At 44.9% G+C, this 13,374-nt stretch overlaps 8 protein-coding genes across 8 annotated transcripts; 5 read left to right on the top strand and 3 right to left on the bottom strand.

The window, feature by feature from the left end:
* Positions 1-689: 689 nt before the first annotated feature.
* On the top strand, positions 690-1,122 carry SAMD00019534_024860 (hypothetical protein; the record flags this gene model as incomplete). The annotated part of the gene is made up of 2 exons (XM_012901784.1): positions 690-977; positions 1,054-1,122. Coding segments are annotated over 2 exons (357 nt in total), but the record flags the coding sequence as incomplete, so codon positions are not given.
* A 394-nt stretch (positions 1,123-1,516) lies between these two features.
* Positions 1,517-2,920, top strand: SAMD00019534_024850 (hypothetical protein; the record flags this gene model as incomplete). The annotated part of the gene is made up of 2 exons (XM_012901783.1): positions 1,517-1,670; positions 1,743-2,920. 2 exons carry the CDS (start codon positions 1,517-1,519, stop codon positions 2,918-2,920), a joined length of 1,332 nt encoding a protein of 443 aa, XP_012757237.1.
* A 100-nt stretch (positions 2,921-3,020) lies between these two features.
* Positions 3,021-4,437, bottom strand: SAMD00019534_024840 (hypothetical protein; the record flags this gene model as incomplete). Its single annotated transcript, XM_012901782.1, has 4 exons — positions 3,021-3,558; positions 3,640-3,770; positions 3,835-4,027; positions 4,112-4,437. The coding sequence occupies 4 exons, from the start codon at positions 4,435-4,437 to the stop codon at positions 3,021-3,023; spliced, it is 1,188 nt and encodes a 395-aa protein (XP_012757236.1).
* Positions 4,438-5,050: 613 nt separating this feature from the next.
* SAMD00019534_024830 (hypothetical protein) lies at positions 5,051-6,229 on the top strand (the record flags this gene model as incomplete). The annotated part of the gene is made up of 1 exon (XM_012901781.1): positions 5,051-6,229. One exon carries the CDS (start codon positions 5,051-5,053, stop codon positions 6,227-6,229), a length of 1,179 nt encoding a protein of 392 aa, XP_012757235.1.
* Positions 6,230-6,623: 394 nt separating this feature from the next.
* On the bottom strand, positions 6,624-7,805 carry SAMD00019534_024820 (hypothetical protein; the record flags this gene model as incomplete). Its single annotated transcript, XM_012901780.1, has 2 exons — positions 6,624-6,894; positions 6,979-7,805. Coding segments are annotated over 2 exons (1,098 nt in total), but the record flags the coding sequence as incomplete, so codon positions are not given.
* A 581-nt stretch (positions 7,806-8,386) lies between these two features.
* On the top strand, positions 8,387-9,316 carry SAMD00019534_024810 (hypothetical protein; the record flags this gene model as incomplete). Its single annotated transcript, XM_012901779.1, has 1 exon — positions 8,387-9,316. The coding sequence occupies one exon, from the start codon at positions 8,387-8,389 to the stop codon at positions 9,314-9,316; it is 930 nt and encodes a 309-aa protein (XP_012757233.1).
* A 341-nt stretch (positions 9,317-9,657) lies between these two features.
* SAMD00019534_024800 (hypothetical protein) lies at positions 9,658-10,387 on the bottom strand (the record flags this gene model as incomplete). The annotated part of the gene is made up of 3 exons (XM_012901778.1): positions 9,658-9,883; positions 9,963-10,125; positions 10,228-10,387. Coding segments are annotated over 3 exons (549 nt in total), but the record flags the coding sequence as incomplete, so codon positions are not given.
* A 341-nt stretch (positions 10,388-10,728) lies between these two features.
* SAMD00019534_024790 (hypothetical protein) lies at positions 10,729-13,333 on the top strand (the record flags this gene model as incomplete). Its single annotated transcript, XM_012901777.1, has 2 exons — positions 10,729-12,641; positions 12,739-13,333. The coding sequence occupies 2 exons, from the start codon at positions 10,729-10,731 to the stop codon at positions 13,331-13,333; spliced, it is 2,508 nt and encodes an 835-aa protein (XP_012757231.1).
* Positions 13,334-13,374: the final 41 nt, after the last annotated feature.

Genomic DNA, 13,374 nt, shown 5'->3' with positions numbered 1-13,374 from the left:
TTGTTGTTGAACAGACAGACGACCTCCTTTTAATTACAAAACGAATTTGAATGTTGATGAAGAGAATGATTGAACAACAAACAACAAATGAAATGAAATGAATGACTTGACTTTGTTTGTTTGTTTGGTTTCTATGTTTATGCGCGCAATTCAATGTTTGGTTGTGTGTGCGATAGAGAAAGAAAGAGAGAGCGACAAGAGAACAGAGAATGAGTGAGCTGAAGGAACTCACAACAACAACCTGAGGTGACCGTTGCACTCACACACTTCAAAAAATAAAATTAATTTATGACTCACAAACACTTGAGGGGTTGTGTGGGTGTGTGGGGATTGAATGAATTAATTATGCCAGCTCTTCTTTCACTCTTCAGGCGATCTCAACAACAGGTTGACAGGACACCTCATGGTGATGATAGGCTTCTTCTATTCTCAACTATTACTCAATAGACTAAACTGAACTTCCTATTTAATATATATCTAATTATCTCTTATTGTCAATAAATATTATCTCTTTAAAAGAGATAATAGATAATTCAAACAATCGTGTCTTGTTGCCAATGTGTAAGTGTCGACGAAAACTTGTGTGTGTCGGAGACCCACTTTTTCACTTCTTTGAGTTGTCACCAAGTCGACAAACTTTGAAGTTGTTGAGTCGTGTCTACAAAAAGGGACACAAACAATACTTGTAGTGCATAACTCTACATATAATTATATATACAATGAGTAAACAACAACATCAAGAGGAGAGACAACAACAGAAGGAGTTGTCGGCAATGTCGCCAGAGGAGAGGACTCAATACTCATTGATGCGTGCACCAGACTATCATGGTGCAGATAACAATGTGTTGGCAAACAATAGAGCTAAATGTTGGGATGCCCGCGACCAATACTTTGCCTGTCTCGACGCCAACAATGAGAATGAACAGACTTGTAAGCAGTTATACGATGCGTTCGCAGGATCATGTATGAGTAGTTGGGTATGTTCTTCCACGCTCTCCTCTTTGTCTCGCTTGGTAGTCTCATTCTCTAACATACATCATCCATCAACAACAGAAAGAGTACTTCATAAAGAAGAGATTCGTTGATAAACAAAAGGCACAGATGTTGAGCAGCAGCTCACAAGTATAAGATAGGACTCAGAGGCATGTGGCCATGTGCTACATGTTCATGTGAGTCACATGGGGGCGCGCGACGCGACCTAAATGTACAGCCAAAGGACCTGGTCGACCAAGCTATATCAAGACTAGTCCCATGACACATGGATATTCAATCAACCAATCAATAAGGATTGCCGTCTCACTCATTCACTCAATCAATCAATCAATCAACTGGATGAATTAAACACTTGTGGCCCCATTATGAAGGTGGGGGTCCTTGGATACCACATTGGGCATTCTTGATCAATCAATCACACCTCCTACACTCCAACATGATCATCATCAATAACAACAACAACATGGTTGTTTAATTAATACATTCATATTGGTATTAGTAATAGAGATAGATATATAATATTATGCAATCATTTGTTGATGCTCAGATTGTATCACTTCAGGTGTTGGATGTTAGAGTGCCAACATCAAAGGACCAGGTTGGTTCGGATGCCATGCACACCAATCCCGACTACAGTTGTGCCTATGTCATCCTAAAGACCAACAATGATCATCTAGGTGTGTGTCCCTTCGCCACGCCATCTCCAACTCACTCAGACTCAAACTAATACATTCACCAAACATAAACAGAGGGTACTGGATTGACATTCACTCTTGGAAAGGGTACTGATGCAGTTGTCCAATGTGTCAATGCAATGAAGGACTTGGTGATTGGAAAGACAATGTCTCAGGTGTTCAAGGACTATGCGGCATTCTATCGATCATTGACATCTGAGCCACAACTAAGATGGATTGGACCAGAGAAGGGCGCACTCCACCTGGCGACAGCAGCCGTGCTCAATGCCATTTGGGACCTCTACTGCAAGTGTCATGGCAAGCCATTGTGGAAGGTCATCGTGGATATGACACCACAACAAGTGGTCTCACTCATTGACTTTAGGTACATCACTGACGCCCTGACCAGAGACGAGGCGCTCAAGATCCTCACAGACCGCGAGTCCACAAAGCGCCAGCGCGAGGAGCACATGCTCAAGGAGGGCTTCCCCGCCTATACAACCAGCGCCGGTTGGCTCGGCTACAGTGACGAGAAGATCACCAAGCTGTGCAAGGAGGCGCTCGAGGTTGGCTTCACGCACATCAAGATCAAGGTGGGCAATGACATTGACGACGACATTCGTCGTTGTCGACTGATTCGTCAGCTGATTGGACCTGATCGCAAGCTTATGGTCGATGCCAATCAACGCTGGGACGTCGATCAGGCCATCCAGTACATGAAGCGTCTGGCTGAGTTCGACCCATGGTGGATCGAGGAGCCAACCAGCCCTGACGACATCCTCGGCCACGCCGCCATTGCCAAGGCTATCGCGCCAATCAAGGTGGCAACTGGCGAGATGTGCCAGAACAGGGTGATATTCAAACAGTTGTTGCAGGCAAAGGCCATGGACTTTTGCCAAGCGGACAGTTGCCGTCTGGCCGGCCCGTCCGAGGTGATCACCGTCATGTTGATGTGCGCCAAGTTTGGCGTGCCCGTATGCATGCACGCTGGCGGTATTGGCCTGTGCGAGTACGTCAACCAGCTGTGTCTGATCGACTATATCTGCATCGCGGGATCACTAGAGAACCGAGTGACCGAGTATGTATGTCATCTGACCGAGCTGTTCATCAACCCATCAGTGATGAAGAGCAGTCACTATCAATGTCCAGTCAACCCTGGCTATGGCTGCGGTCTTACCCCCGCCGCCTTGGCCGAGTACACCTTCCCCAGTGGTAGCTACTGGGTCAAAGAGTGTTCATCATCCAACAAATAAACAAATCTATGTCCTCCACTCATGATGGTTGGTTGGTAATACTGTTGCCGTCGCTGCTGCTGCTGCTGTTGCTGCCTGCTGCTTGTTGACATTGATGGGTTTATTTCTTCTTGTTGCCACCTCCAGTGTTGAACTTGAAGAAGATGATGTCGCCATCGTTGACGATGTAGTTCTTGCCCTCCATTCTGTATTTGCCAGCGGCCTTGCAAGCAGTCTCTGACTTGTGCTCAAAGAAGTCAGCGTAGCCCATGACCTCAGCCATGATGAATCCCTTCTCAAAGTCAGTGTGAATGACACCGGCGGCACCTGGTGCCTTGGTGCCCTTCTGGATGGTCCAGCAACGGACCTCGTCGGCACCGCATGTGAAGTAATGAGCCAACTGCAGATGATGGTATCCGGTCTTGATGATCTTTGGCAGAGCGGTGGTGGCGCCCTTGGTGGTCTCGTAGGCCTTCTTCTCCTCAGCAGTCTTGAGCTCAGAGTATGGCTTCTCAAAGGCCACACTGACTGGGACGAGGGGACCGCCACCATTGGCATCGACCCATGTCTTGATCTTGCCCAACCACTTGTTCTTCTTTCTGATGTAGTCATCCTCAGACAAGTTGATCAAATAGATTGCTGGCTTGGCAGTGAGAAGTCTGTTGTCAAGTTGGTTGATTGATTGATTGAATGTAAGTATGGGTGAGTGATTGATTGATTGATCGATCAATCATACATACCTAAGCTCTCTGACGTGCTCAAGCTCGGCATTGGAGTAGGTTGCAAATCTAGCCTGCTTGCCAGCTCTCAAATGCTCCAACAGCTTGGTGTAGGTGTCCAACTCGACTTGCTTGGCCTTGTCAACGGTTTTCTGTTTCGCAATGGGTTATCGTTAGCGTTAAGCTTAGCTGTAGCTGTCACAGACGGAAACTTACATTCTTAACGGCTCTCTGCAACAGATCGAGAGTTCTGGAGACGTAGTCAATGTCCTTGGCAATCAACTCACCAGCAATGATCTCCAAATCTCTGACTGGGTCAACAGTGTCCTCAACGTGAGTGATATCAGGGTCGTCAAAGGCACGAATCATATGGTAGATACCATCGACAGCCTGGATGTGAGAAAGGAAACTGTATTCATTCATCGATGTTAGTGCTCGTGCCGTGTTGTGTCGTGTCGTGTCGCCGAGGTGCCTTCTCTTTCATCAAACTTACGCATTTCCAAGACCAGCACCGGTGGAAGCACCCTTGACCAGACCGGCAATATCGGTGATGGACAGGTAGGCTGGCACCTTGGAGGCGGGCTTGAACACCTCACACAACCAGTCATAACGCTCATCGGGCACAGCGCAACGACTGACGTTTGGATCGATCGTGCAGAATGGGAAGTTCTCAGCGGGGATCGACATGTTGGTGAGAATGTTGAACAGCGAGCTCTTTCCGACGTTGGGCAGTCCAACGACACCCATCTGCAAGTTGTTTCCGACACGGCCCAAAAGAATTGGTACCTCTGCCTGTGGTTGATCCTTTGCCTTTGACATGTCTTATCTTATATATTATATATATGTATGTTATATAAGTATTATTAGATGAAAACGAATGAGTACAAGTGCTCATTCTCGCTAAAGTTATGTTCAATTTGAAAAAAAAATGAAGATTCTTGAAGTTCCTTCACTTTCAACAAACTTGTGTTTGCAAGTTCTGGATCATTCAAGTGAAGTGATGGAATCATCATTCAACTCACTCATTCACTCAATTACTTGTTATACTTATTCTTATACTTATACATAATATACATAATTAATTAAAGTGATGGATACTGGCGGCGCCATTGATATTAGTATTACTTCAATTGTATCAAAGAGATTTGATCATCTGTGGAAGACACTTCAAGAATGTGCAAAGACATATCAATCATTGAAACAAACCCATTCAGAGTTGACTGATTACTTTGAACGGTTGATCAAGGTGGTCACGACCCAGGAGCACAGAGCAAAGTCTCCCATCAATGATCAAATGTTATACATTCAAGCAACAATCAACAACATCATCACAGAGATATCTGATATCAATCACTTAATCAACAATAATGAATATCCAACTGGTTGTAATCAAAACAATGACAACAACAACAAGGAAGACTCAATTGAAGATATGACACAGATGATAGAGATGATAGGATCATGCACTTCAATTGATAAGTTCAACAACTACCTCACCAGTATGACTCAACAACAACAGTCGACGGCAATCAAACAACACTTTGATGACAATGAATTATATAGTATGATCACTGGTTTTATGAAGCTTGTTCCTCCATATGACGGCAAGGACAAATCTCTGGCCAAACCAAATAGTGTCTTTGTTGATACCAACAGATTGATGGCTATCAAAAAGCAGATTGAGTCATGCTTTCTAATCATTGAACAAAGAAATCAGACTTCCACAACAAATGAAGATGCTCCCGATCCAGACGTTGGAGGTGAACTCAACGGACATGCGATATCAGTGGGAGAGCATGGTTCGGAACCATGCTCTTTGTTCTCGCTGGAAACTTCCAAATGGACAACAATTAGAGATGTATTTAACAATCGGGATCAAGTTTCTACTGCGGTGGTATACGCCAGAGGTGATGTCTATTTATTTGGAGGAGATTGCTCCAAAGGCGACAAGCCAAGGTACTACTCAAGATACTCCCTAGCTGAGAAGAAGTCCTACCGATATGACATCGTTGGCATCTATGGAGGCAGCAATATTTCTACTTGCTACGATGGTGACAATCTCATCTACCTAATTGGAGGCTACGAAAACATCAATCATATGACTGACCTGCCGTACAATGGAAATCAGTTGAGAAGGGTGGATTGCTTCGACATCACATTGCAACAGTTCAAAAATGTTGGAGAGCTCGACTTCGAAGTGACCGATGTCAGTTCACACTTCCACAACAACTTGATCTACATCACTGGAGGTGGCCAGGGATTGTTTACATTCAATGTTGGAACCAAAGAGACTTCCATTCTCAAGAAAGACATACCAGGCTATTACATAAGAAGCTGTTTCGATGGCTATGACAAACTATATATGCTAGATCACTATGATAACTTCCTACAGTATAGTATCTCCACACAACATATTACCAACCTATCCAAGCTACCACTATCAACCAGAGTTGAGAAACTATTATACGACCGATACTTTGGCATCCTATTCCTTGGCGGCAAAGGCAACAACTATCAATACTCAATACAAGAGAACCAATGGACACTGATCAAAGATGACGACCCAAGGAATTCTCGCAATTGGCATGGAGGATGTATTATTCGTGATTGATAAGACCACCATAATCCATCAATCCTAAACAGCGCCATGTCCAAGCTAAATGAATGATTGAATAAATGTCAATGGAATAAGGAAGTTTATTAATTAATTAATTACATTCGATGATGAGATGGACCATGTTGAGTTGGATGAAATGGATGATGGTGTTTGATAGTAATTGTCATCTCTATCTCTCGATGATCAATCGATCAATCTATCAACCAATCATCAAGATTGTGATCGATCGACTGAATGAAGAATGAATGAACAAGGGGGAGACCCTGCTCGACGTGTCTGTGCCAGAGTCCATCATGCATGGATCGATCTTAATGTTGCATGCAAGCCAGCCAATTGTGTTATGGTAGTGATGGGTGATGGTGATGATGATGGTGTTGATCCAACCCTACAGGAAGCGATCCTTTGTCAAACCCAAGAACTCTAGTGCATTTTCACCAAGTAGTTGCTGCTTGGTCACGTCGTCAAACTCCTTGATCGATTGGATCAACTCGCCTGGGACCTGCTCGCCCAGGGGGAATGGATAGTCTGTGCCCAGACACACCTTGGAGGCGCCCATCAGCTTGACCAAGAACTTCAATGCCTCCTCATCATGCACCAACGAGTCTACCCAGAACCTTCCAATGTAGTCTCTTGGGTTGATGGGATTGTCGACGGCACACCTATACGTTATTCACGTGAGTGTTGTTGTTAGTCAATGAGGTCACGCCAGTGTGATGGTCAGCACACACGACTCTAATACTTACAGGTCTGGTCTTGCTTGGAAACCATGCTCAATACGTCCGATTGTGAAGGGGAATGAACCACCGCCATGAGCAAAGCACACCTTGAGCTTGGGAAGCTTCTCAAACACACCGCCAAAGATCATGGCGCACATGGCAAGACAGGTCTCTGCAGGCATGCCGACAAGCCAGGGCAGCCAGTACTTGGGCATGCGATCCTTGCCCAGCATCTCCCATGGATGGATGAAGATGGAGGCGCCCAGTTTCTCGGCCTCCTCAAAGACGGGGAATAGACGTGGGTCGTCGAGGTTGGCGCCGTTGACGTTGGTGCCGATCTGCACGCCAGCAAGGCCGAGCTCGAGAATGCAGCGGCGCAGCTCTTGAATGGATGCTTCGATGTCTTGCAGTGGCAGAGTGCCGAGACCGACGAAGCGCTTGGGGTTCTCGCTGACAACTTGTGCGATGTGATCGTTGAGGTATTGTGCCAGGTCGAGGGCATCGCCAGGCTTAGCCCAGTAGGAGAACATGACGGGCACGGTGGAGAGCACCTGAATGTCACACTCATCGCGATCGGCCTCCTTTATCCTTGCCTCTGGGTCCCAACAATTGGACTCGATCTCACGGAAGAACTTTCCATCGATCATCATCTTTGCCTTGCACGAACAATGATGATCCAATGATACCCAACCTCCATAACCATATTTCTCTCTCAAGTTAGGCCAATTCTTTGGCAATATATGAGTATGTAAATCTATCTTTAAAGGTCTACCATTAATTCTTGATGTAGATGCTGTTGTCGAAGTTGTGGTTGTTGATGTTGTTGATGATGTTGAAGTAGTAGTACTATCCATTGTATTTTGTATATCTATTCTATCTAAATGATGTATATAAATATATATATGAAGTATTAATTATAAAGTATGTTACTTGATGTATTATCTGTTTGATTGAACAATGTTGTCAGTCATGTGTGTCCTCGCGAGAGAGAGAGAATGATTGTGTGAGAGGGAGGTGAATGTGTTCCCACTCGGGGGTTCAACTCTCATAAGCGTGTGACTTCTTTGCTTTGCCGACCCCCACTGAGATGTGAAATTTCCATTTTTGACAAGAACGAACTTCCAAATGGATTTCCCATTGAGAAATGTTTTGATTAAAATTTATTATATTTTTCACAAACATCCCCACAGCTCTCACACCCGCGACTCGACTGCGACAACCCAACCAACCTACCTCTTCATCATCTCACAAGAGTGATCCAGTATCCTTATCCTACGATTTGATCTTGTATGTATCTGTATACATCTATCTATCTATCTCGACATGATTGGCGATAGCGAACAACACTCAAGAATGATATACTGACAACGATGATATAACAACAACAACAACAAACAGATTTCACTTTAAATCGCAAGAACCTCATTCACCAACGATGTCTGTGGCAGGAAACAAGAGAAAGAACACTTTCATTGAGAAGGCTACCAAGCTCTTCACAACTTATGACAAGATGATTATCGCCCACGCTGACTTCGTCGGATCCTACCAGCTCCAGAAGATCAGAATTGCTCTCCGTGGCAAGGGTAACGTGCTCATGGGAAAGAAGACCATGATCCGCAAGGTCGTCCGTGATCTCTTGGAGTCCAAGCCAGAGCTCGAGGCTCTCCTCCCACACTTGAAGTCCAACACCGCCATCATCTTCGCCAAGGAGTCCCTCGGTGAGGTCAAGGACATCGTCAAGAAGAACCGTGTTGGTGCCCCCGCCAAGGCTGGTGTCTTTGCCCCCAACGACGTCATCGTCCCAGCCGGTCCAACCGGTATGGAGCCAACCCAGACTTCCTTCCTCCAGGAGCTCAAGATCGCCACCAAGATCAACAAGGGTCAGATCGATATCGAGCGTGAGGTCCACCTCATCAAGGCTGGCCAGAAGGTCGGTGCCTCCGAGGCCACCTTGCTCCAGAAGCTCAACATCAAGCCATTCACCTATGGTCTTGAGATGAAGATCGTCTACGACGAGGGTGCTTGCTACTCGCCATCCATCACTGAGGAGGATCTCCTTGCCAAGTTCAAGGCTGGTGTTGCCAACGTTGCTGCCATCTCCTTGGAGCTCGGCTACCCAACCGTTGCCTCCATCCCACACAGCTTGTTGAACGCCTACAAGAACGTCTTGGCCATCGCCCTCGAGACCGAGTACTCGTTCCCAGCCGCCGACAAGTTCAAGGCTGCCCTCTCTGCTGCCCCAGTTGCTGCCGCCCCAGCCGCCGCTGCCCCAGCTGCCGCCGCCCCAGCCAAGGCTGCTGCCCCAGTCGTCGAGGAGGAGTCTGATGACGATTTCGGAGGTGGTCTCTTCGGAGATGACGAATAGACGCTCAGTCTGTCCCCGCCCCTTTGCATCGCATAGCACAATGCGTGTGCGACATCATCTTGGTAACTTTTTTTTTTTACCAACAATAAACAAAAGAGATCCATCCAGGTGATGTAACATCCAAATAATCCTTATCCATGTATTTCCATTCCATCATCCAAACATCCAGTGGACACTCATCAATCAAACTTTGGAACTTTTCCACTCAATCAATCAATCAATCAATCAATCAATCAAATCCACATACTTTGCGACAACCTGGTTGTTGTTGTTACAATGACGACGACATGGATGCGCCGAGTACCAGTACTTGTGGCTTTAATGAATTGGATATTCTACTGAGACTCGCCAGCAATAGATTTGACAGTTTGAATTGGAATGGCCATTCGAACATGAGGAATGTTGGCCTCGTAAAAGATTGGTATGTTTGTGTCTGTGATGAATCCAAGCTTCTCATAGAACTTCTCGACGTACTGCTGAGCATTGATGATATAGCATGGGAAGTTGCGATCCTTGTTCAGTTCATATACTCTCTTGATCGTTTCCTCTACCAACACCTTTCCATATCTGAGTGCGTGCGCCAGGTTAGTCATCAATCACATTCGTTCATTCAATCATTCATTCGTTTGTTCATTACGACACTTACTTCTTTCCTCTGTGTTCCTTGAGTACGGCGAATCTCTCCAACTTTACGACATCAGTTCCATCATCTAGATGATACTGACGTGATCGTGAGCATGCAACTGGTACACCATTGTCTGTGAGCAAGTAGTGTGTGGCTATGGCATCATGCTCATCCCATTCCTCCTCTATACATCATGTATGAATGAATGATTGATTGATTGATTGATTGATTGGGTCAGTGAGTGAGTGAACACATTTCCTCAATATATGATGATAACATAACATACCAACTGGACATTGTTGTTCAATTACAAAGACGTCGTATCTTATCTTTCTGATGTCCTTGTTGAAAACATCTGTATTGTTTTGAGTTGCTACAAAGTTTGTTGATGCCATCACTGTATCTTTATTGTTGTAATTATAATGTATATATCTATATTTGTTGTTGATGTTATACAAGATTGATTAAATAACTAGTTTCATCGTTCTTCAGAATCTTAACTTGAATTTTCAGATCTTTTTGTAGTTTTTTTTGAGTGATCACTTTTTGGCAAAAGGCAAGTTCAAAGGACACTTCCCTCATCTTCATTGGAGCCAACTAATCCATTCATTCATACATACTATGGCATACTTAATAATGATTCACATAATACATAGATATTTAAAGAAACAAATAATAATAAGTAAGGATGAATAATAAGGACACAAGTTGTATCAATAGAGTGTTCCATAATAGATTGTTGGTCAACATGATATTTGGACATGTGAGTGATATGCACAAGAGGTGGATGAGTCTACCGATGCCATCAATCAGGTTACCATTGCCTGATGATGGTAGTGATCCAATGCCCAGCATCAAGTCTGTTATCAAGGGTGCCCAACTTCACAACATGGACCTGATCTACATGTTGAAGTACCATGCCACTCAAATGTTCATCAAGACATTTGACAGCGTTGCCGACGAGTATCCCATTGATGCTGTCAAGGAATTGGTCAAGTTCTCAGCCAACTACAACAATGCAACTGTTTACAAACATTTGATCAACAGGACCAAGATTGACACTGCATGTATCTGGTGCGACATGGTCTTCTTCTTTGGAAACGTGGATATCCTTCAGACCTACCTCGATGCCACTGGCCACCGCCCATTTCCAAGTCACATTGTGCAGCACCTTCCACTGGTAGCCGACTCTGGCAGTGTGGAGTTTGCTCGTCTTTTGCTACAACACACGGCAATCAGTTATGATAGTGGCCAAATAGTCTGCAGTAATGACTTTGAGAGACGTGGTGTCCGAGTTGACATGCTCCGATTGTTCCACGAAGAGTTCCACATTCTCTTTGTTCACACCGAGCTCTGGAGGGTGGCACTCCTGCACTCTGCCAAGTGCAACATGTTGGACAGTGTTCAATACATCCTTGACAACATGCCACCAACCGAGAGTGAATCTTGGGATCTCGACACTTGTCTCAAACATTGTGCCAAGTCTGGCAACGCCGCTATGTTCCAATCATTAATCAAGTCGAATGAGGGAACCAAGTACCTAAACAATCGCGACATCAGAGACTTAATTGACATTGCGGCTGATCGTGGCCATGAATCATTCATCAAGTACCTCCTCCAACATCATGTTGGCAACGGTCACATCAATAAGAATAGTGAGGATCTGATTCGCAACCTGCTCGAGATGCCATCATCATCCTGTGAGTCAACCGATATCAACTTGGCCAAGCTTCGAATCACACCAATGGCAGCCATTCGCAATGATGACATTGTGACAGTGGAGTCGTACTCTGATCACCAATTCAAACTTGGTTACAAGGTGTGTCGAGAGATGTCCGAGTCGATGGCCAAGTTCATCTCGAGTCCTCGAACAACCAAAAAGTTGCACTTTGGAGACTTCTCAGTCCTCAACATGATCAAGGCTGTCGGTATCCCAGGCAGCAACATTACACAAGACATCATCTGCCAGTTCATTGTCAACTGCAATATCAAGACAAATCGCCATATCGGCGAATCAATGGTTTTGGCCAGCAGGTTCTCGACGGAGGTTATGCAGCTACTCAACACTCACCTCAAGATCAATTACAGTGAATGCATAATGAAAGTCATCAAGAGTAGAAGTCTCGAGACCATTGCGTTCATCTTTGAACACACAAAACAGAAGGATCTTAAGAGTTGCAAAGGAGGTATCACGAGGACAACATTCAAGTTTGTGTCCAAGGCATCATTGTCCGAGGTCACATTCTTGTTGGGTCACGTCGGCTTTCTCACCAATGGTGATGTTGAGCTGTGTGAGTGGGCCGCTCTCAATCCTCACGTGGATGTGTTCGAACATGTGATCAATCAGTACACTCTGGAGCACCTCACTAACAAAGTGATCGACAAAATCATTGACCAAGCGCTCTTGAGCGACAGAGTGGACAATGTTCGCATGCTCCAACAACGTTTTGAGCTCGACCCAGCCAAGCCACTGGTCAAGCCAACACTGGACATGTTGGATTCAATGGTCAAGGCAAATTGTTATCTCACTCTTGATCACTACTTCAACTCGACAACATTCACCAGGATACCCAGGACACACCAATTGCGAATACTCCACATCATACACGATAAGAGCTACCAAAATGCCACACACCGAGTGATCAAGGTGTGCATTGATCATATCAAGTCACTCACTCACGAACAATCACAATCACAACCGTATGTTACCTCTCACTGATATATATTTTGCGAACCTCATTGATCTCAATCACTAACATCTATCATTTTCAATCAATCAATCAATTAATCAACAAAGGGTCGAGTCCAAGGCAACACATGTTGTTGAAGGTCAAGTACAACAGGCCCATCAGGCAACATCGTCATTGATGGAGACAGCATTCCACTCAGTGTTCAATGACACCAAACTTGGAATGATGGTCATGGAACAGATTGGACGTGTTCACAAGTCACTTGGCATCGATGACAAACATCTGATCAAAGGATCACAGTTGATTGACAATCATTGTTTGTTTGATTACATCAAATATAGTGCCACTGAATGGTTCCTCAAGTTCTACTCCACACCCAATATGGACACATCGATTAGCACCAACTACAACTCACGATTGTTGCTGGAGGCATTGGTCAGGTGTGACACTCGTGCGGTCGATGTACTTCTGGCCAACCCCAAGATGAGGCTCCTATGTGACCAGTTCACCCAATACTATGTTTGGAATATAGAATGCACTCATCCACATTGGGAGAGGATGTTTGATCAGTTCGTCGAGATCATAAGTCAGACGTCACCCACAATCGAGCTCGAAGAAGAAGAAATGTCCAAAGTCAGACATCATTACTTCGCAAACTCATTCAATCTGGAGCCAAACTCCCCACCATCAAGAATGATTTAGACTACATCACCTGTGCTGATGGATGGCTCAACAAACCTTGG

The sequence above is a fragment of the Acytostelium subglobosum genome, assembly GCF_000787575.1.
Source record: "Acytostelium subglobosum LB1 DNA, scaffold: scaffold4, whole genome shotgun sequence".
NCBI classification, from domain to species: Eukaryota; Evosea; class Eumycetozoa; order Acytosteliales; family Acytosteliaceae; genus Acytostelium; species Acytostelium subglobosum.
Note: the sequence above shows the minus strand (reverse complement) of the source record. Positions and strands in the feature narration are given on the sequence as shown.